Source organism: Heterocephalus glaber, unplaced genomic scaffold, assembly GCF_053883595.1.
Source record: "Heterocephalus glaber isolate CG9 unplaced genomic scaffold, H.glaber_assembly_v1.0 deba00001442, whole genome shotgun sequence".
NCBI classification, from domain to species: domain Eukaryota; kingdom Metazoa; phylum Chordata; class Mammalia; order Rodentia; family Bathyergidae; genus Heterocephalus; species Heterocephalus glaber.
The window spans coordinates 35,289,356-35,312,109 of record NW_028258296.1 but is presented as its reverse complement, the minus strand read 5'-3'; the positions used below and the strand labels follow the sequence as shown (position 1 = coordinate 35,312,109).

Genomic DNA, 22,754 nt, shown 5'->3' with positions numbered 1-22,754 from the left:
AAAAGTGGTGGTGAGAAACCCAACATATAAAAAAAGAACACAAGATAGATAATAGGAAGTAGGGAGATGGATCCTTCTCAAAGGGGAAGCAGATCAAGAAGGGATGGGTAGCGAGAGAGGGGAAGGATAAGGGATCAAAAAAAGGATTAAGATGTGCTTTGTAAATGTACCAACTCCACAATAAGGAATGTAAATGTTATATGCTGCAAACATGTACAAAGGAGAAACAGGAAAGGGGTCAAGAGATGGGTAGAGGAGGGTGGAAGGGAAAGAAAAGGGGGAAGAAAAATAGGAACTAAGATGTATTATGTACAGGTACCAACTCCACACAAGGAATGTAAACATTATGTACTGCAAACATGAACTCATAAAAATAGAAAAAAAAACATTTAAAAGTGTTGGGAGGCATAAAAAATTTACTGGGTCACAGCAAATCTAAAATCCAAGACACATGTCAGTGGTTTGTGGATTAAGGCCCAGGTGTGAATCATGAGAATGCTTTTGTCTCAGATCTGCAGTCTTCAGAGTGATTATCTTGTTTAAGATGTTGTAGCCCACTCCTGCCCATAGAAAGTTGGTGTTCCAAAAGCCCCTTCTCATTTTATACTGTGACTTTAACCAATGAACTGGTGCCTCTGCTAATACGATTCTCTTAAAATCTGCTGTGGTTTCATTTGAAACTTATTCATGCTTACTTCCTTAGTGAAGTCTTAACTACAAATATTCTGAGTACTGGCCTTTTTCTATTTGTATGCTGTAGTGGTTTGTTTTTGACAACACCTTTCTTGAAAGCACTATTGTTTAATGGATTTTCTATGAAACACTTTTAAGATTGTTAGAAGAAAAAATATATCAATGAAAATGGTGAAAAATGGGACACCAAAAATTCTCTCTTCCATAAAAATCAGTGAGTCATTGGTAGGAAAATACATGCACCTTGAACCCATAATGTTAAGTGAAATAAATCAGACATACAAGATTAAAAAAAAAAAAAAGTTCAAATAATGAAAACAAACAGTCGCCGTTTCAGTCTAAAGCGAGTATTTTCCAGTCTGATGAGTGTGCAAAATATTTTCAACTTTTACTTCCCTTAATTAAATGCAACCTGTCTACTTGCTACTTCCATCTAATGCAGTAAGTAAATGCTTCCATGGTTTGTGGATGGGGACTGGTGGCCAGTATTACAAAAATAACTAAAAGATTAGAAATGATTAGGATGCAAATATTTCTCTCGATTTGGAGTATAACAGATATTCTGTGTATAACCAAAGTTCTGTGGCATCAAATTGGCTGGAACATGGAACTATAATGCAAAGCTGAGTAAGTTTGTTAAACTAAACTCAAGATTATCTTCAAGTATAGCACTTCCATGTGAAAAGCTGTGATTCACTTTATGGCTCTAGAAACTCAGAAGGCAGGAAACATTTTTTCTCATCATTGCTAAATGCAACCAGAGAGAGTAGTGCTCTAAAAAACAGATTGATCTATGACGAAATCCAGGCCATTCCCGCCAGGAAGCAGAGAACCCCAGCTCTGGAAACAGGCTGATCAGTCAGCTGTGTACTGTGAAGCAGACATTCTTTCATGAATACCAGTCTAAGGAAGCTGATACTTTGCAAACATAGACCATGAATATCACCATAAACCTCTTATAACATGTTGTCATTGCACTGCCCTTCATCCAACCCAGTTAGCCACTATTTAGAGAATTCAGTATCTTTCCCTCTGGAGGAAGTAATTCTCAAGTAAATCCTACCTCAATAAACAACGTTCAGCTTGAGACCCTGAGTTCAGTCCCAGCACCAAAAACAACAACAAAAAAAACTAGCCCTATTTCCATTTTACAGATACAGTAACTGAAGCAAAAAAGCATATTTTCCTAGGGCCATGGGATAAGCCTTTAAAATTGGATGAGAAATGGCAGCCCATTTCCTTTTGTTAGATGAATACAGTATAGACCTTCCTCTCATTTGTCTTCTCACACTCTGTCTTGTGACATGAAGACCTGAAGGGCACTGACATATAATCCCACAATGTTCTTAATGAGATCCATCAATTTCTTTCTTGAAGGCATTATGTATTTTTCTCTTATTTACCTTTGTTCTAGCACCTAGTAAGTTCTTTGTTAAGTGCTGATGGAAAGCACGCACAACTGTAAATGTCACAATATTTGCAACTCAAAAATAATGAAACGTATTAATATATACAGTGTGATAGATAGAAGAAAATTTGTTTCCTTTAATTTAACTCTCATTTTGAAGATGAGAGAATTGAGTCACAAAGGTTAAATGACTTAACCAAGATCACATAATTGATTAACATTTAACACTGACATTACCTTTGGTCAATTTGAGTCAACAAATATCTGCCAAGTTCCTACTGAGTCCAAGTCTTACTCTAAGTCTGAGGACAGAATGATAAATAAGTCAAAGTACCAGTCAGCGCACACTACCTTCTACTCTAGGGAGGACAGACATATTCACACTTATTTCACAAGTAATATAATTCCACTTTGTCTCTGTGATAAGAAATTAAAGTAAGGTAGTGCAGAGATGGTGCATGAATCCAGATAGCTAAGGAAGGCCCTTCTGAAGTGACGTCTGAGGAGAGAGCTGAGTGAGGAGCAAGAGACAGCTCTGTTAAGTTCCAAGGGAAAAAGCACCCCAAGTGAGGTGACGGACAGCGCAACAGCCCCAGACTGGAACATAACGCAGAGGAAAATGAGGTCATGTCAGTTTATATTTCATTCTGATTCCAACAGAAAGTGAGTTTTAAAAAGGACAAATATGACTGTGTTTCCACTTTAAAAAATTACTCTGCCGACTAGAGAATGAGCTGTGAGGAAGCAAGAACAGCAGAGTCACCAGGCGGCAGCTACTGCTGTGGCTGAGACTGGGTTTCTTATAATGGAGAACATGAGAAGTGCTCCAATGCGGTCATATTTTGGAGGTGACAGAAGTATAATTCAATAGCCTGGATGTGGGGTAGTGGGGCAAGGGGTAGGGAATGATGCCAAGGTTTCTGGCCCAAGCAACCAGAGGTGGTGGTGCTTCTGAAGGGCTGAGGAGTGCTGGAAGGAGGAAGCCAGATTTTAGCTTTGGCCATGTTAACGTGGAGAGGCCTATCAGTTTGTAAAACAGGAGTTTAAGGATTGACCTGCAGGTATAAATTTAGAACTCACCAGCAAGACAGGAGCCATGAGGAAAAGTATAGAACTAATGATAGCTACGTCATCATGTAAACATTTACTTAATGAATTTAGGAACTTACACACCTGCTTGTAATACAGCCTATGGCAAACCAAAGAAAAAAGGCCCCAAATGTGACAGCAACTACTTGGCTCCCACTGGAAGGTGGATCTGTTCAGTGTTAGCAGATATAATCATTAAGGGATATCTGTAATTTCACATAACAGTTCCCAATTTTTAAATGCTTGCTAATTTTAAAAAAAATTTTAAAACAGGGCCAGGGATTTAGCTCAGTGGTTCCACTGCCTGCCTTGCAAGCGCAAGGTCCCAAGTTCAATCCCCAGTACCAAAAAAAAAAAAATTAAAACAATGGAAAAACATCAGTGACTCAATTTGGCATCTGCTGGTTTGAAGGCAGGGCAGAAACCTAGGATGACAAAGATAAATACACAACCCTGACCTCTCAATCTACTCAGAGCTCTACTAGAGCTCACAAACTCCTGAGACAAGAATAATCAGAAAAACACAGGTAAAAGCTGTACAAGTGTTTCCTGCACAGTGACAGAGATATACCCAAGTCAGTACAGGAACCCAGAGAAAGGACACACAGAGAGGAGGAAGGGAAAGCAGACAGTATAGCAGGAAGAAAGGCACACGAGTAAGAAATAAAGTGAACAAACAAGAAGCATAAATGGGGAGCCACAAGCAGCTCCATGCTGCTAGAGGGAAGCCTGAGAGGTCAACAGGGAGTTAAGTCATTCTCAATAGTATACTTCTGAATAAATGAGACTACAAGATCATTTTTCTACTTTTGAAGCTGATCATAGTAAATGTCATAAAACTAATTATCAATATTTATATGCAGATTATACCCTCCTATTCACTTGTTGTTTGTTTTTTCTGTTCACTTGTTTTTGAAGGCCAACTAATCTGTTTTTAATGTGATTTGTCCTCTTAGAAATGGTTCATGTAATATGTAAATACTGAATAGTTTCTCTGGTGTGAAAAACTAAAAATGTAAATAAGGATCAAAATGTATAATTGATATTGTGAAATGGGAAGAAAAGGTCTAAAGGAGTAGGGAAAGTGGGAGGGGTAGGGGAAAGGAAAGAAGGGAAAAGAAAAAATATGAGAAAAGAAAAAACTGGAAACAAAGTCTTTGTAAATAGGGAAGGGTGGAGGGAGTGGCGGGAGGGCAGGGGAAGGGGGAAAAAATAAGAACCAAGATACATCATGTAGGGGCTGGGGATTTAGCTCAATGGTTCTGCCACATGCTTTGCAAGCGCAAGGTCCTGAGTTCGATCGCCAGTACCAAAAAAAGCATGCATCACGTAAGGGTACAAGATCCCAATGATGAAGGTAATTGTATCGTATAGTATAACTAGAATGTACCAATAAACTTAATGAAAAAAAAAAAAAGAAATGGTTCATGTAAGAACCAAACACCAAACAGTCACTTAAAGGTCTTATTCCTTGTGGCCTGTGTGCCTGTATCTGTGGCACCAGCAATGCTGGGAAGCATTGCTTGCTCCTTTCCAGTCTCATCAGAGTTGGGACTCTGCTGCTGCAATGATCCCTACAAGGCTAATCCAACCACACCCTTCTCCTTTATTTGCACATCTGCCCACCAGACTGTGTGCTCTCGGAGACTTTTTCTCCTGTATCCCTAATGCCAGATGCCATTTGCTGAACAGAGGACAAATTCCCTGTAAAACCCCTTCAACTCATCACTGTACAGTGTTACTGCCTGGATTTACTAGGTGCTTATTGCGGCTATGACTGGTTAAGTACAGTATAAAATGGAACTTAAGACTTTACCGTTATCAGTCTCTGAGGTCCCATTTGGATGGCCAGTCAGGGTCAGACTATGACATCATTCCACCAAAAAGGAAACTCACCTGTGCAATAATGGAAAGAATGCCAAGGACTGCTATAAACGCCGCGACACTTTCTGGTGAAAATTTCATGATCTAGGTTTCCAGAACAAGTAAAATTAGTGAATAAAAAGGCATAGAAAGTACCATACTAATGCAACTACTTGTACATTAACATTACATGGACCAGCAAAAAACATTTATAAACAAAGTTTAAATACTGAACTCTTTTAAAAAAGAACTTTTCAACTCATTAAAAAAGAACTCTTTAGACAAAATACAATGAGTCAACACAGTAAAAGTATCTATTTGTATATGCTGATTTTCTTAATTTGGTTATACTAAATTGGAGATAGCTATCAAGCATTCAGACTCATTTTACAGAGAAACACTGTAGCATTTTGCTTTATCCACATACTGATAAGGGTGTGACTTCTGTCTAGTAAGTCTGGTGCTGAGGAGCAAAAAATTTGTTTGTGCTCTCATTCTGGCTAGCTGCCCTCCTTACATAGCTTCTAAGTGAAAGAGAAACTAGAGGAGACAAATAAACTCAAACTACTTATCTTGACAAGGAAAACTTTTTGCCTAAGCCAAAAATCATATTAAGAAAGGAATAAGGACTATCAGGCACCCTGAACAAGAGATTAAATCTAGTAGACTGCTGTTTACAAAAGGATACTAATTTTAATGTTCTCTGCTGATTATAGCTCTCTCAAGATAAATATTCTTACAGCACTAAATAATAAAAGAAAAGTTCATTTTGTTAGAATATGATTTTACCTGTCTGAGGTATAAAAAAAAGCTGGAATATTGGCCTGCCTCTGGTAGGTAGGAGAGAAACACCGTAATGCAGATGAGCAGTACTATCGAATCTTGGCCCACTTTTTTTAAGGACTAGAACAAGAAAAAGACTGACATAAGGTCTTATATCAAAAACAATGAACTGTTGCTCTTACGGACCTGCACAAATTCCTTTCGGCATTATACATAGATGACAACTAGTTACCTTTTAAAATTTATTTCATTTCCCCAAATTATTCCGAAAAATATTTTGAAATGTTAAAAAATACTTCAAGACACTTTCCCAAAAAAACATGCATGGCAAAATACTAACACTGCAATGAATCATGTATTTTTTTTCTCTTTGTTTTGTTTTCACCAAAGAGAACAAAAAAAATATAAACTTACTGCAAAAGGGTCAGCTTGTTCCCAGGAAATGGGGGCTCCCCACGATGCTGGCCGCATCTTTTCAGGCAATGACTCAGGCACAGCAACAAGAATAAAACAAATATCTAGCAAAGCTATTGCTGTAGCTAGGACCACCACTAAGCTGTCTCCATACACTCGACCCAGGTAAGCTCCAATTGCAGGGCTGGTGACTAGACTTGCAGCAAATGTTGCTGAAACCTGCAAGCAATTAAGGACAGAGAGATTAGCTAGGTTACCTTGGCTACTTTACCACATCCTTTCATAAGGGTGATGAAAGGTGTGATAAGATGTTCACCACTCCTTTCACAGCTTTTATGTGAGAACTGCTACTGCAACCTCCCTTCTTACCTGTGCAACTTTTCTTGTACTCTATTTTGCAGGAAGATAAAAGGATTAGATATGTATCTAGAATATATGTTCTAGCCTCTAACGATGATGGCTTCCAATTTTTTTGAGACAAGTATCTCACTATGTAGTCCAGGCCGGCCTTGAATTCCCGTGATCCTCCTGCCTCAACCTCGTGAGTGCTGGGATTACAAGCGTGTGCCACCACACCCCAGGTAGGCCTAACTTTCTTTTAAGCCTTGGAGCTTGTTGTACAAATAAATCCTACTGGCAAATTTACATGTAAAACAGATTTTAGAAAAGGAAAAAAAATTGTTTTGGTTGAGGAAAAACTGAGGCCTAGAGGACTGTCCAAATATTCACTCCCTGTTAGCCATGCTAGTTGTGAGGGCACTACTACAAATCCTTTGTCCTCCTGAAGAAAGGATGTCTAAAAACCACTGTTCTAAGGAAATCCAAGTTCACTGTGATTTCTAATATTAAAATTAAAATAACTTTTAGTTTGATACATACTCAGGGAGCACTGAAATAAAAATTCTGAGACTCTCTTCTCATCAATAATAGCATTAGCCTGTGGGCAGGGGGCATGGTGGACGTGCCTGGAGGGATGAACTACTCAAGAGGCTGGGGTAGGAGGATCACTTGAGCCTGGATGTTTCACACCAAGGTGGGTAACACACTACAACGTTGTCTCAAAAAAAGAAGAAGAAGAATGGTACAAAACTGTATTTGGTAACATTGGAAAGAATAAGATCATTTCTAAAACTCTAAGAAGTCCAGATGAGCCTGACAAAAAGATTAAAGTGCCAGGTAGAGAAAACATGTTAACTCCAGACAAATCTGTCCTACTGAACAATGGCCTACAAATATGCAGTACAGGCAATGCAGTTTTCAAAAGTCAATTATTTGAACAAACACATAAAATTCTAGTAACTTAAAATTCTAGTTAGCTATCAACCCAAATGCCCTTGAACAGATGAAGAAACAAAATGTAGTAAATTCAAACAATCAAATACTACATAGCAATAAAAATCATTCATAGAATCAACATGAACAAATCTCAAAAAATTATGCTAAGTGAAAGCAGCTAGATATAAAACACTAGATCTTATATTATTTCATTTATATGAATTTTTTTTTTGGTCTTTTGAGACAAGTGTCTCACTTTGTAGTGCAGGCTGGCCTCAAACATGCTGCAAATCCTCTTGCCTCAGCCTCCTATGTGCTGGGATTACAGGCATGAGCCACCACGCCCAGCTACATGACATTTCTAAATAAGGCAAAACCAGAGACAGAATGTAGATTGTTGGCTCCCTGGAGTGAGAGGTGAAAAGGAGAACAGTAAATGGGCCTGAGGGTACTCTGGGCTGTGAGAAATGTTCTAGAACTGGACTGTGCTGGTGTTCTGTTTTGACAGCCCTCCAGGGGACTGTGGAGGGGCCAGAGCCTGAGCTAAGCTCTGGCACTTCTATGGGGAAAGGGCAGTGGTTTGCAGTAGTTTGCACTGTGAAGGTCAGTTAGGTATCTGCAGGTGTTCACAGAGATCTCATCTGCAAAGCGGGAAGCACAGTCTACTGGAGTCCTGGTGAGTCATGTCCTCTCCCCAGCTCTCTCGACTTTGTGGTCATTTCTTTCTGGTCAGATAGGAAGAGGATCACAAAGACCACTTTCTCTACTGCATCCATACTATTTCTGGATTTAAGTGGCCATTTACAGAATATGCCTTTAACACAAGAAGCCTCCACACTAAATATTGTTAACTTTGGCCAAGGGCAAAAAAAATTATACACACAAAAACCTGAAAACTGGATTACTGTGAATAGTTCCATAATTTCATAAATTAAGATTCACTAAACTATACACATAAAATGGATGAATTTCATGCTATATAAACTATACCTCAATAAAACGTCTTAAAAATCCTGCTATCAGCAGCTTAATATCATTTAATGTTCTACTTTTATAAATGAAATCCTTACTTTGAGTAAGTTCTCCCAATAAGGATTTTTCTCCCATAAACCTCCTAATTCTAAGATTCTGTGCTATTGTGTCCTTTGCATCAAGAGATCACAGTTTCTTATAAAATCACAATATGCTTGTCCCACATTTGCTGCTTCTGGCTAACTAGATAATCAAATGTATGTTACTGTGCTCATGGCAGCCGTCCTATCTGAGAGTTACAATAGACTGCACTGCCACTTATTTACTGAAGAAATGGTCTGGGTGTTGGTATTCCCTGTGGCCTAAATCCAGCTAAAAATGGTTCTTACCTTTTTGAAAGGCTTATAAACACATGCAAAAACCACCCAAGGGGACCTGCCCATAAAGCCACAGGAAAGGAAGGCTGAGCTAGATGTTACCTGTTGTTGTATTTTAGATGAAGGCAGTAAATACGTACAGCAACTTTTAAACTCACGATTCCTTATTTTTAGGATTTGTTAAAAAGAACTCTACAGTCTGAGGGTATAGATCATTGGTAGAACACTTGCTTATTAGCATGTTCAAGGTCCTAGGTTCAATTCCTCAACAGTACAAAACCAAAAAACTTCCACAAGGCAAAATATACTTCAATTCTGAAATGTGACTTACAGTGTAGTCTAATGTTTAACTTTATTTCTGAAATGTATTTTTATGCAAAAAATAAACCTTGTAATGCAAAAGTCTGCATCCTTATAAGGCATACTTAAGGCATTTTTCAATCACAAAGGTATAGGATATAATACATACCAATCCATAAGCCATACTTCTTTCATGCTCTTGAGTTATATCTGCTACATATGCAAATACCACGGAGAAAGTAACTGCAAAAACCCCAGAAACAGAGATAACAGCAAAGTACCACCTAACAATGAAAGACAATTGACAAGAAACATTAGAACAATTGCCATTACTCGCACTTTCCTTCATTTCTATTAGCTAGTTAGGGTAAGAAAGTTGATTTTAGTCAAGAGCTCTCTAAGATAGTTTGTGGATTAACACTTCCATAAATCCTAAGTCATGGTTATCATGAAAACATGGGGACAAGAAGTGGTCCTTCAACCAGAAATACAGCATTTAAAAGTAGGTTATATAATTAAGTAAATCTTTTACCCAACTACTTGACTGTTAAGTGACTCTGTTGTCTCTACTAAGTACTCCATCAAAATAAAGCCTATTAATACTTCCTTTATTCCTATTTTCCAAAACAGTACTACACAAAAAGAAAATTTGGCAAAGCTGACAACTTATTTCATATTTATTTTGAGCCTATATATAGGAAGGAACTAGGTGTTTTTTGTAAATTATTTTTAGCTCTTCAAATAAAATTGGCAAAATAAATTCAGCCTTCACACAGAAGAAACCTGAGTGGCAGTGTTCATAAAATCGACAAAATTCAGTACAAAAAATGAATAAAAGATATTTTTTTAAAAAATTAATTTTACTATAGATGATTCCAAAATATTAGGTGGGAGTTAGAAATTTGTATTTTAATGATATTTATTTTTTTAAAATCACATGTAGTCATAATGATCTTACAAAATATCATTCCACCAGGTTTTATCACTACTACAATTTTCTAACGAGGTTTTCCAAAGAATTTGCTCATTGCCTGCATTCCTTTGGTAAGATTTCATCTGCAAGATTTTTAATCCATGAGAGAAGATCCTGCCCCATGTATCTCCTAGGCTTTTCTAGACATACAATGGAAATACAGTACAGCACATGTGTGATGTGCATTAATTAACATTAATACTCAGGGGAGGAATGGAAAGAACATCAAAGAATGAATCTATTACTCTATTTCTATGAGACATTCATTCTTTTGGGGGAGCTTTCCTTCCTTTCCTCTTAATTTTGATCAGAGTGCCAGGAGCCTAGTCGTGTAACTATGAGCAATAAATGCCTGAAATCTGACCAAAGAGATGAAAATAAAGGTTGAATGGGAATTCTATAAAGTTTCCTTAAAAGAAAGTGGTATGTCTTTCTTATCCACACCTTCATGCTTAAGTAGCTGTGACTGTGAGGCAATAGCTGAGGATGGCAGAGCAACAAGACAGAAGCCTGGTTCACTGGAACTGCTATCCCAGCTCTGGACTACTCCACTTCAGACTCTTTTTAAGTAGAGAGAGAAATAAACTGCCTTGACTTTAGGCAACCATTATTTTGGGATTTATTGCTATATACGAAAACTTTTCTTAATACAAGCAATGATAAACTGTGTTTTTAACATTCTATTTGGGGAAAATAAAAAGTTAGCAATTCTATCTAGTCCCTAAAATACTGTTTTGAAATTTGGGTTGTGAAACCCAAAAGCAGGTACACCATTAATCTAGATGTTTCCAATAGCAGCATCCAGCTTTAAACCCTCTATTAGGCACTATATGTTTAGGAGCCTTATCTGTGTTAAAGAATAAACTTACTAAAAGAATAAAAAGTTGGCAAAAAAAAAAAAGAAATAAAAATTAAGAAAACAATTAACAGAAAGTGATATTTGATTGCTGTAATCTGAATACGCACATACCATGGGCTGATCTTCATTAAAGGAATTGGGGCACATGTGAAAAATACTGTGAGCAGCAAGAAGGATTTTCGGCCCCAAACATCAGAAAGAGCACCAATAAGTGGGGCACTGAGGAATGACAATAAACCCTAAAAAAAAATTTAAACAAAATAAAGTATGTGATAGCATATCATTTTACTACCATAATTTTTTTTTGTTTTGTACTATCGTAATTTTGAATAAGTTTGTTTCTAAAATAAGTAAATCACTGAACTTTAAACAGTAACTTATTTGTCTATATGTAATTTAAAAGTTTCCTCAGGCTAGAATTATCTGCAGGGCTCTTGCTGGGTATTAAATATGAAATGCTCTAATGAATTCTCTATCACAGTATCTGTTCATTAGCAGTTTTAGAAAGAGTATCATGTGCTAACTGCCCATCTTATACGGATGGGCTACTAATTTGTTTATAATATCAGATCTGTTTATAAAGAATTTATTTAATAACCAACACTTTACCATGCTGTTACAGTTTTGTTTTTCTAAGTTTTGGGGGTATAATGTTGTTCTTTCCAATCAATATTCTTTTTTCTTTTGGTACCAGGGATCAAACTCAGGATGTTGCACTTGCAAAGCAGGTGCTGGTGAGCTAAATCCCCAGCCCTCCAATCAATACTCTTAATGTTAGTTTATAAAAGCACTAAGACTTCTGGAATAATGCGAACATAAAAAAGGAGAAATATGTGAATTATTATACAGAGTTGGCAATATTTGGGCCAAATCATATTTAAAACCTAGTTAATCTAAGGTATTACATAATCTCCCACACTACAGTCTAATTATAAAAACTGATATTTAATGGATTACTCAGTTAATTTAAAAGGGGCAGAATTACACATATATAAGTATGTACATTTAAACATGTATAACTCACCTTTACTCCTTGAATTAAGCCATTCATCAGAAACGTATGTTTTGGGAAGGTTTCATGTAATACCTAAAGAATAAAAATAAAAATAAAAATGACATGCTTTTAGTCTCAGTAAAATTTCTACATTTATATTTCAAATATCCCTTCATAATACAATCTAATTTTACTTCATACAAATTTTCAGATTTGTATGTATGACACTATGTATGATATGAGTAAAGGCTAATAATACTAAATATTTATATGGCATTTACTATGTTACAGGACACTAAATTGGGAGTTTTACATATATTATCATTTAATGTCTCAAAAATTGTACAATAGGGCCGGGGATTTAGCTCAGTGGTTCTACCACCTGCCTCACAAGCGCAAGGACCCAAGTTCGATCCCTGGTACCAAAAAAGAAAAAAATTGTATAATAGAAGTTTAATGTCCTATCCCAGATCACACAGTTAGAAAGTAAAAAAGCTGAAACTGAGCCCAGGAGGTCAGGCTTTAAAGTCTATGCCTTTGAATTTTGTTATGGTATTCCCCATATGGGAACTCTCTTTCAGGTGGATACTCATAATCTGGGATACAAGACTAGGAGAACAGGGAAATTTTAATGGCCACAAAGTAAATATAGAAAGAGTCCATAAAGAAAAAAATCCCAACCTATAAAAATTTATAATGGTTATTCTATCTTCCAAGGCCTGTTCTCAAACTACATGGCATCAATTTCATCACTGAGCAACAAGTGAACGAACTATTGGGAACTTATTGGTTGAAAGAGTAACTGATGGGAAAGACAACTGGAAAAATTAAAAAAATAGCAAGTACTATTTTTTACAGTATATATAGCAGGGGCTTTATGAATACTCTTTATTTACTCCTAATAGCACTATAAATTAGATTGAATTACAGCTTTACAGATGAAGCAATTGAGTTGTTACTTGACTTAAAAGCCCATGCATCTTCCATTATACAATACTGTCTCAATAAAGACAACAGAATGGCAATGAAAGGAATAAGAAGAAAAGTGGAGAGAAGAACCTTTATAAGGATTAGAACTGCTCCCTCTTCTTCAGTTACTCTTCTACCAAAAACTAGAATTTTAACAAAATGTACTCACACCAGGTAAAATAAAGAAAATTAGAGGGAGGGGCCAGGGATTTAGCTCAGTGGTTCTGGTACCTGCCTCGCAAGTGCAAGGTCCCAAGTTCGATCCCCGGTACCAAAAAAAAAAAAGAAAAGAAAATTAGAGGGCTAGGAGTGTATTTCAATAGTCAAGCACTTGCCTAGCATGCTCAAGGCCCTGGGTTCAATCCCCAGTACCACAAAGAAAAAAATTAGAAATAAAGTGTTAGTCAACAAAAAGCATGAGAAAAACCATGTATTTCTAATTTTTTTCTGAATTAGTAGTTCTCTACCAAGGCTAATTCTGGGCCCCAGGGGACACCTGGTTACTCATGGAGGCATTTTTTATTATCACAACATGGAAAGGGGTGAGAGGAAAGATATTAATAATATCCAGTAAGCAGAAGTCAAGAATGCTGTCACACATCTTACCATACACACATCAGCCCTACAACAAATAACTGTCTGCCTCAAAATTTCAATAGTGTTGAGACTGAGATACTTTGTTGTTAGTTATAACAAAAAACAAGGATTTAAAGGATCTCCAGACAGTAAATAGTTCTGGCTTTTTCTAGCTTTGCTAGAAAGCTAGTTTCAGTCCAAGTATTCAACTCTGCCATTGTAGGACAGAAGCAATCACAGAGTATATATAAATATATGAATGTATCTGTGCTTCAATAAAATTTTATTTATTTATTTATTTATTTTTTAAATGTATTAAATTCTTTTATTGGTACATTGTAGGTATACAACACAATTACATTTCTCATTGGGAATTGTACCTTTACATAATGCATCTTGGTTCTTATGTTTTCCCCATTCCTAGCCCTCCCTTCACGCCCTCCACCCTTCCCTATTTACAAAGACTTTATTTCCATTTTTTCCATTTCTCGTCATAAAATTTTATTTATAAAAATAGTCTGTGAAAAGGATTTGGTCCTCTGGCCATAGTTTGCCAGTCCTTGTTCCAATGGAAAAGATTTTAAATTCCTGAAACTGGTATTCTAAAACCTTTCATAATCAACTCAAATCTTTTTTTTTCCCCCCCAATTACTAAGGACCGCTTACAAGCCAAGTCTTTCTAGGAACAAAGAACAGTTTGGACATTATAAAGAATGAAGGGCATAACAAATACCAAAAAGAAGTTTATAATTTGCCAAATCATATCACCAATGATTCACTTTGCCAAGCAATCATTCCAATCTGTTCTCCTTGATGCTTTAGAAATATTCTGTCTTCTGATAGTCATACTTGTATACAATGACATTTTGTCCATTTTGAATGTATGCTCCCATTATCTTCTCTACCCAGCCTCCAAACCTTCGGAACTGTTCCTCTGCCACCAAATTTTCCCTCTACAGCAATTTCTCCTTTAGAGCCACATAATTTACAGCATTTTAACAAACAAAAATAACAAATAATTCAATTGTAAAGAATTTTTATCTGTCATAATCTCTTAAGTCTTTAAATCTGAAGAGGAAAAATATTTTCTAAGAAATTTTATCAATCTTAAAATTTTTAAGAACTTTTAAAATTTTTGAGAATAAATAATCATTAAAATATTATATGCCCTGGGACTATCTCTGTAGTAAGGGATGCACACCAACCTAGGTAGAAGAGATGCTAGTGGGTTTCAGGGTCTCATGACATAGGCTGCCTATCTAGCAGCCTTAACTACCAAACACTGGCTTACTATTTCTAGAATCACAGGTCTGTTAAAGGAGTGGAGTCATTCTTTAGTATTATAGATCCATACATCTGCTGTCATTAATTATTTATCTAGCTGCTATTTAATCGACAATCACTGATTTAATACCCAACTATGAACCAATCGTATATTCAAAATCTGTCAAAAGTGCTATGCTTCAGTTCTTAAAAATATTTGTCAGTACAGAACAATTCTTTGTAGTTAATTTAAATCTCCTTGTTAGTGGCTTCACCTTCCCCTACATAATCTTCCATATATAACACCAGCTTTGTACTTTTGTCTGTGTTCTAGAAAAGCTTAAAACTCAAAGGTATAATTAACTGCAGCTCCATAAAGTTAAAATATTTCTTATAATGTCACGTTACTTTTAAAAATAAGAAATTAAGGCTACCATAAATCTAAAACTAAACATTTTTTATAATTAAAATGTTTAAAACTGGTTACTTGTTAAGGTAATTAACTTAAAGAATAGCTCTGAAATTGAAATGCTGAAACAAACTATGAGATAATTTTTGATCATGATATATGGGAAGAGAATACTGACTTACAAATAAATCAGATTATATCTTCATCCACATTTTCCCTTTAAAAATTACTATTAAGAGCTATGACTCTCTAGTAAATATCATTTATAATCAGTTTCCAAACACAGAAGACAAAAAGGAAATATTTTTTAACAGACTTTTAGAGAGAGAAAAATTCCACTACTTGGTGCCTTCTTTACCCCTAACCTACCTTTCTGCACCACCCAACCAGAGAAGGCAGTTGTAAGAGTACAAAACAAGGACTACTGTCAACAATGTTAATAATTTTTAAAAAGTAAGCAAAAAGTCTCGAAATAAGCAAAACCTTTTATAAAAGCCCACACTTAATATATTGTTCTTAGTTAACGATACATATATATATAGCAGAATCACTTCTTTAAAAATCATATACATAAGCTTCACCTCTGAGAGTCTAATTTTAGCAAGATTGGTTTTAAGGCCCATTATTTTTTTAAAACTTCCCCAGCATCACTGATACTCACCTCTGGTTAAAAAATCATTGAGGTAATAGATTACATGTTCTAAATAATGAAACTGTTCATCCTGTTGGCGAACCCATCTTAAGGGCAAAGGTAAAGACCATCATGAAGCCCAAGGCTCTTATCTTGCCCAGAATTGGTGGGTAGGTTGTGGAAGAACTTTCACGTCCTACTTACATTTCTATATTGCTCAATATTTTATAACAGCCACTCAGTTGCCTTGGTTACAAAAGGCAATACGTGTTATATATAAAGACATGTACACATAGATTTACATATATATCTACATGCACAATTTCCCTTAGTGATGGTTGAAAGATTTTTGCTATTTGAATAACCAAAGTTCAAAGTACCTGAAACAAATCTCATTCTTTAGAATAGAATCTAATCCCTACAACCTAATTCTTATTGTGACTTCATCTTATCCCTTTCTCCCAGTTTTCACCAACATATAAATTACATCCCAGAGGATGAGGCAGGAGTATTGGGTAAGTTCAAGGCCAGCCTGGGATACATGGCCTGGCCAGACTAGACTATAGAGTTGAACCCTGTCTCAAAATACAAACTAACAAATAACAACAACAAAACATGGTAGCACAGTCATTATTTGGTATCCACAGGGGACTAGTTGCAGAACCCTTTATACACACCAAAATTTGAGGATGCTCAAGTTCTTATATAAAATGATGAATGTCTGGGCCGGGGATTTAGCTCAGTGGCACCAAGCCTGCCTTACAAGCGCAAGGTCTTGAGTTCGATCCCTGGTACCACACACACACAAAAAAATGATGAATGTCTGCAGATAACCTATACAAATCCTCTGTGTACCTTAAATCATTTCCAGATTACATATGATGTCTAATATAATGTAAATACTCAATAATTGTTATATTGGGCCGGGGATTTAGCTCAGCAGTTTCGCTACCTGCTACGCAAGGACAAGGACTCGGGTTCGATCCCCAGTACAAAAAATAAATAAATAAGTGTTATACTATGTTGCTGAGAGACTGACGACATGAAAAATGTCAGTACATGTTTTAGTACAAATTTTTTTTTTTTTTTTTTTTTTTTTGGTACCAGGGATCAAACTCAGGATCTTCCACTTGCGAGGCAGGTGGCAGCACCACTGAGCTAAATCCTGGCCCTAAATCCAATTCTTTTTAAAAGAATTTTTCAATCTGCAGTTGGTTGAACCTGAGGATGTAGAAACCACAGCTATGGAGAGCCAACAGTACTCAAGGCAAAAATAAGGCTCTGAGCTTAATAGTTGGACTTTCTTTTGAGAAGATGCTTAATCTTTAAAATATAATAAAAAGTTAAAAAGCAAAGAATTATGCACATGATAATATTACAGGCAACCTTAGTAACCGTAACTCATCATCTTGCCATTTTAAAAATCAAGTATAGGGCTGGGGATTTTGCTCAGTGGCAACATGCCTGCCTCGCAAGCCCAAGGTCCTGAGTTCTATCCCTGGTACCAAAAAATAAAAATAAAAAACAAAAATCAAGTATAAAGATCAAACAGAGGAATTATGAGTAACTACTATATCAATTATAGAAAACAAATTGGCAAAGATGTTATAGCAGTTATTCCAAGAAATGTAGTCAGTTCCCACAAATTAGCACCTTTCATTTTCCTAATCAGAATCCAGTATTTTAGCCTGTAATCCCAGTACTTTGGGAGGCTAAGGCAAGAGGATTCTAAGTTGAAGTCAAGCCTGGGCAACTTGGTAAGACCCTGTCACAAAATAAAAATGGCAAACGGCTGGGAAAGCAGTTCAGTGCTAAGGCCCCGAATAAAAGACTTTAGTATTTTTAAAGCAAAAGCACAAAAGGGGTGGGGGTTGGAGATATAGCTTAGTGGTAGAGTGCTTGCCTAGCATGTAGAAGGCCCTAGATTTGATCCCTAGCACTGCCAACCAACAAAAATTGATACTAGCACTGTTAATTTACAAAAATACAAGTACTAAAGATAAAATTTTCTCATGTCTATTAAAAATGAAACTGTTTCCTTGTTCTTAAAATAGTCTCTCTTTGTCCAAGTAGGGGGGGAAATATCTATTCCAAGTTACACAAAAAGTTGATATACCTATAAAATAAAACCAGATGCAAAAATTTTAAGGAGGCATATACACTTTAAATCCTGATGACAAATTATGGAAACGTTATAAAAAGCTTTTTGAACAGCTTGCTAACGGTTGAGCAGTCCAGGAACCCCAACTATCTAGAACATGAGTAGGAAGCAGTTAACCTCCAGTACTCCTCAAAACCCTGGGCACCATCATCAAGGAAGCCTAGGCTGAAATATCAACATTATAAGTTTACTATCACAGTAGCAGTCATCAGGTTTCTTCACTTTTCTAAACCCAGGGAGTTGTGAGGATTAAAAAAAAGAAACGTATTGGTTAAGTACTTGAAACCACAGGAGTGATAACCCAGCAGACAGATTCATATGTTAACCTGGAAGCAGATTATAAATAAGCACACTAAAACATTAGGAAAGCTAATAAAACAATCATGAGACCACAAAGTTATTAAAGAACCTCAGGAGCCCTTAACAAGAGGTTATTACAACATAATGAAGTCATGGTGTCATGATTTGGCACCATCTGAGGAAGTTCCAAATCACTGTACTTGGATTATGAAGGCAGGAAATGTGTAAATTAATTTTTGAAAGATTTCTGTCAGAAATCAGTGACTAAAAAAATAACTGGTTAATTTGTAAGTCCATATTACAATTTTAGTTTGAAAATTCATTTATGTAGATTTGATAATCCATTACAGGTAAAAGGTCAGCACTTCTTAATAAGGAAGGGATCTCAATCAAATACATTCAAATTGGCTTCATGTCTTTGCAGTACCGGGAATGACACCCAGAACCTTAACACAGCCATATCCCTGGTCCTCAAATTGGTATTCTTACAATTATATCTGTGTTTTTCAGGGACATAATTTAACTTGCAATGCATAGTTTATTACAAAAAGAATGAAATTTATTTAAAGATTTTCTTTTCTTCTGAATCTTCCTTTAACTATACTCATGAATATGTCCTGTATATTCATAACTATTGTACAGTTATGATTATGTATGTACAGTAATGATTATGTAGCTATCAGCAAACACACTAAGAAATATGGACTGTAAAAGTAATTCAATGTACTTAAATCATTCAACTTTTGGTAAATCTCTTTGTAAAAGCTTTTTGATAATAATGATCAAGCTCATGAATACATTAAGTATATTACTTTTAAATTTCTCTTCTAGGATTTGATAAGCTGTACATTTAAACTACATCTTTTCAAGATATTATGAACTTCTACCATAGATAGCTTTCTCTTTATTCAATTACTCTTATCTACACTGATTGGAGAAAACCAGCTATCATCTGAGTTGTCTGATTTATTAAAGAGGTCTTTTCTACGGTTCTAAACCTTAGAAATGTAAGTAAAAACCAGTGTTAGGCTTTCTAGATCTTTAGCACAAATGAAAAGAAATTTCTTGTTTGGAAAATGCTACTGCAAATCTCAAAATAATTAGGCCATATAAAGTCAATCACAAACATTATCTTTCCTGAGCCTGTTGGTTTAAGAATCCCTTCACACTATCCCAGAGTGGTGATTAAGCCCCTGCCTGAACATGTCAGATGACCTGTTTGAAATCATACACTTCCACCGCCACCCCTCTTACTTTTTAGTAAGAAAAAGGGGAAGGTTAAAACAGACAACTAAAACAGTAAAATACAGAAAAGTACTGAAGAACTGAAAATACTGGTGGAGTTAACCATGGAAAGGAAAAAAAAGCCCAAAACCAGAGCAAAAGAAGTTTCAGAGTCAGTGGTAAATAAGTTAAAGATTACTTACCACCAAGGTGGGTGCCGTCAATAGTCCCCAAGCAAAAAACTCCAAAAAGATGACGATAACCGCATGATAAACACTAGGAGAACCTATTCCTTGAGGCTACAAAAACAGATTTTTTTAAAAGTTAAAAAGTGCATTCCAGAATTATTAAAATGACAATAATCAATAAATATTTATTAAGAACATGCAGTCATGCATCACTTTACAATGGAGATATGTAGTCTAAACTACTGCTGTTTGGTATCTTCAATCAACTTGCATAACATTTTTTTTTTTTTTGATACCGGGAAGCGAACTTGGGACCTTTCGCTTGCGAGGCAGGCGGCAGAACCAGTGAGCTAAATCCCTGGCCCAACTTGCATAACATTTTAAGATCAGGATTTACATCCAGACAAACAAACATTATAGTTTCATACCTTAGGCTTTCAAGTATATTCAACAGCCTTCTGCGGAAATATTAACAGTTTGGATTTCTCTACATGCTGAAATGATGCTTCATCTTTTTTTTGTATTTTTTAATGTTGTCATCAAGCATCATCAACATTTAAAATAACAAGTGTCTCTCCTTACCTAAAGAATCTGGGTACCTGAAAACCCCTTTACTACAACTTGCAATTAGGAACTTGAGAAGAGGGGGACACCTGAAGGACTGCAGCTGGGAACGAATTTGTACAAAATCTTATTCATTCAGCAAACATTACAGATCACCTACTATGTACCACAAATTCTGGGACTACAAAAACAACCAAGACTCACTCTCTGATCTCAAAATTCACAGTCTAAAAAGAAAGAGATTACATTATAATCATCTGCTTATATGTAAATGTAATAAAAAGATACAGGTTAAGAATCAAGGGAAAAGTGTGACAAAGAAGTGGTGTGGATAAATCACATCAGAGAAAAACATAATGAAGTAGACAAGGATCATGACTGGAGAATAAAGTTCTAGTCCTGGAGTAAAGAGGGAGGCAGAAGAGCCAGCCTCAAGCTTTATTAAGGAGTCTCTCATTTTTATACACACAGAAAAATCAATGAAGGATTTTAAATAAGAGAATGATCTACATTTTTTGATACATCACTTGTGATTTCCTAAAGGAAACCGAGGAGGCTAACTACCTGCAAAAGGAGGCTCTCTGAATCAGCTCAAACAAGAGATGATGAGAGCAGGAAAGTGATATAGATGCTGGAGGGGAAGGAATGGATGTAAGCACTCGGAATTTGAAATTGGCAGAATTTTATAGATCATGAGAGGACAAATTAAGGATGACTTCTAAATTTTTAGGTTGGTTGTCTAGTACTAGAACCTGACGATTTCCCAGCATTTTCCCCCATGAGCCTCAAGTTTACTTAAGTTCTAGGTGACCACCTCCTTTACTTAATACATTTCTACTGTTTTTGAGCCCTGATTAAAGCAATAATCGGCAGATGTGATGTTTGAAATCACCAGAGTGGATATCAGGAGGCTATAAAGTGTGAAAAGAGCAGTGGGCTAAAACAGCGCCTCAAGGATCACCAACATTTTAGTAGTAGGCAAAGAAAAGGAACCCATGAGGAACAGTGAGAGAGAGAGAAAGAGAGAGATTGATTGAGAATATAAGGGTCACAGATGACAAAGAAGAAGTTTTAGGAAGGCTGATGACCAGTTCTAAATAAAGCAGGTATTGTAAGATAAAGTCAAAAATGCCCATAGGATTTGGTAAGCTCCAGACCTATTTTGTTCAACATCACATATACCTAGCAAAAGAAAGCCCAGAAGAATTTCTTGGGGTCTTTAACATGCTAATTTATATTATGAACCTCCAAGAAGACGATTTCCCAAACTTGACCAAGAAATATTTGTTTCACATTAACAGATATCTTATGGACACTTGAGTTCATTGGAAAAAAGTTGGGAAAATAAAACATAAGATGATGGGATGGCAGGGGTGGCAAAGTGCATGCTTTATACACATTAGACCCTGTGTTCAATCCCTAGCACCCCCACAAAAGATAATATTAAAATTATGCAAATCTATGCACAGAGCAAAATGGACAGTAGAAAAGAATGTGTTAAAAGTGGTTTTCCAGGGCCAGGGATTTAGCTCAGTTGTTCTGTTGCCTGCCTTGCAAGCGCAAGGTCCTGAGTTCAATCCCTGGTACCGAAAAAAAAAAAAAAAAAAAGAAAAGTGGTTTTCTATTTAGGTGAAAAGCACTGCATCAGTCACAAAGGATATGAGGGAAGGGTTTCCCAGAAAGTAGGAGGTATTATTTAAACTAAGATCTGCAAAGTCCCTCGGGAAAGACATTAGCACTGTCAAGTATGTTTGTGGAAAAGAAGGGGTGATGATGGACAAGAGTATCTGAGGTAAATGGAGCATGATATGCACAAGTCAGAATGTAAGAGACATCACTGCCTTAGTTCAGGCTCTGATATTGAATAAAGACAAGTAGCAGACCCACAGGGAGGTGGGAGGGGAGAGTAAAGGGGGCGCTTCACAATGAATTTAACCACTATGTACAGCAGATGTATACAATAAAAAACAAAGCTAAGAGGTAAAGCTGGAAATGTGACTGAAAAAGGCCTTTTTCTGTAGCTAGGCCTTTGCACTGAGCTACATCACTAGCTACCCGCCCCCCTTCTTTTACTTTTTATTTTGAGACAGGGTCTTGTTGGATCACTAAGTTGCCCAGGCTGGGCTCTAACTTGCAATATTCCTGCCTCAGCCTCCCAGAGTGCTGGGATTCCAGGCATATGCCATCATACCTAGATCACATTAAGACCTTTAAATTAAAGGCTGCAGGAAAATATCCCAGTATTTTAAGCCACAGAATAACATCACATCACAGAATTGCCTTTCTAGAACAATGTTCAATGCCACGTGGCAATTAAGCTGAAAAGGAGTCAGCAAGACCAGAAGATAGGCCACAGCAGCAGAAACTGAGGGGAGAAAAAAACAGTTTGAATCAAACAGCGGTGGTAGGAATGAATGGAGCAAAGTAAGTGAACTTAACAGACATGAGGAGACAGAATTAACAGGACTG

At 36.4% G+C, this 22,754-nt stretch overlaps 1 protein-coding gene across 1 annotated transcript in view; it reads right to left on the bottom strand.

Annotated features, from left to right (window-relative positions):
• The window catches only part of Slc71a1 (solute carrier family 71 member 1), a 45,342-nt gene that overhangs the window by 9,828 nt on the left and 12,760 nt on the right, over positions 1 to 22,754 (bottom strand). The window contains exons 2-8 of the mRNA XM_004869120.4: positions 19,737 to 19,832; positions 12,031 to 12,093; positions 11,118 to 11,245; positions 9,344 to 9,458; positions 6,251 to 6,469; positions 5,843 to 5,956; positions 5,087 to 5,158 (exon numbers count right to left, since the gene is read on the bottom strand). Of these exons, the coding sequence (XP_004869177.1) occupies positions 5,087 to 5,158; positions 5,843 to 5,956; positions 6,251 to 6,469; positions 9,344 to 9,458; positions 11,118 to 11,245; positions 12,031 to 12,093; positions 19,737 to 19,832 (807 nt within the window). The remainder of the gene's footprint in view (positions 1 to 5,086; positions 5,159 to 5,842; positions 5,957 to 6,250; positions 6,470 to 9,343; positions 9,459 to 11,117; positions 11,246 to 12,030; positions 12,094 to 19,736; positions 19,833 to 22,754) is intronic.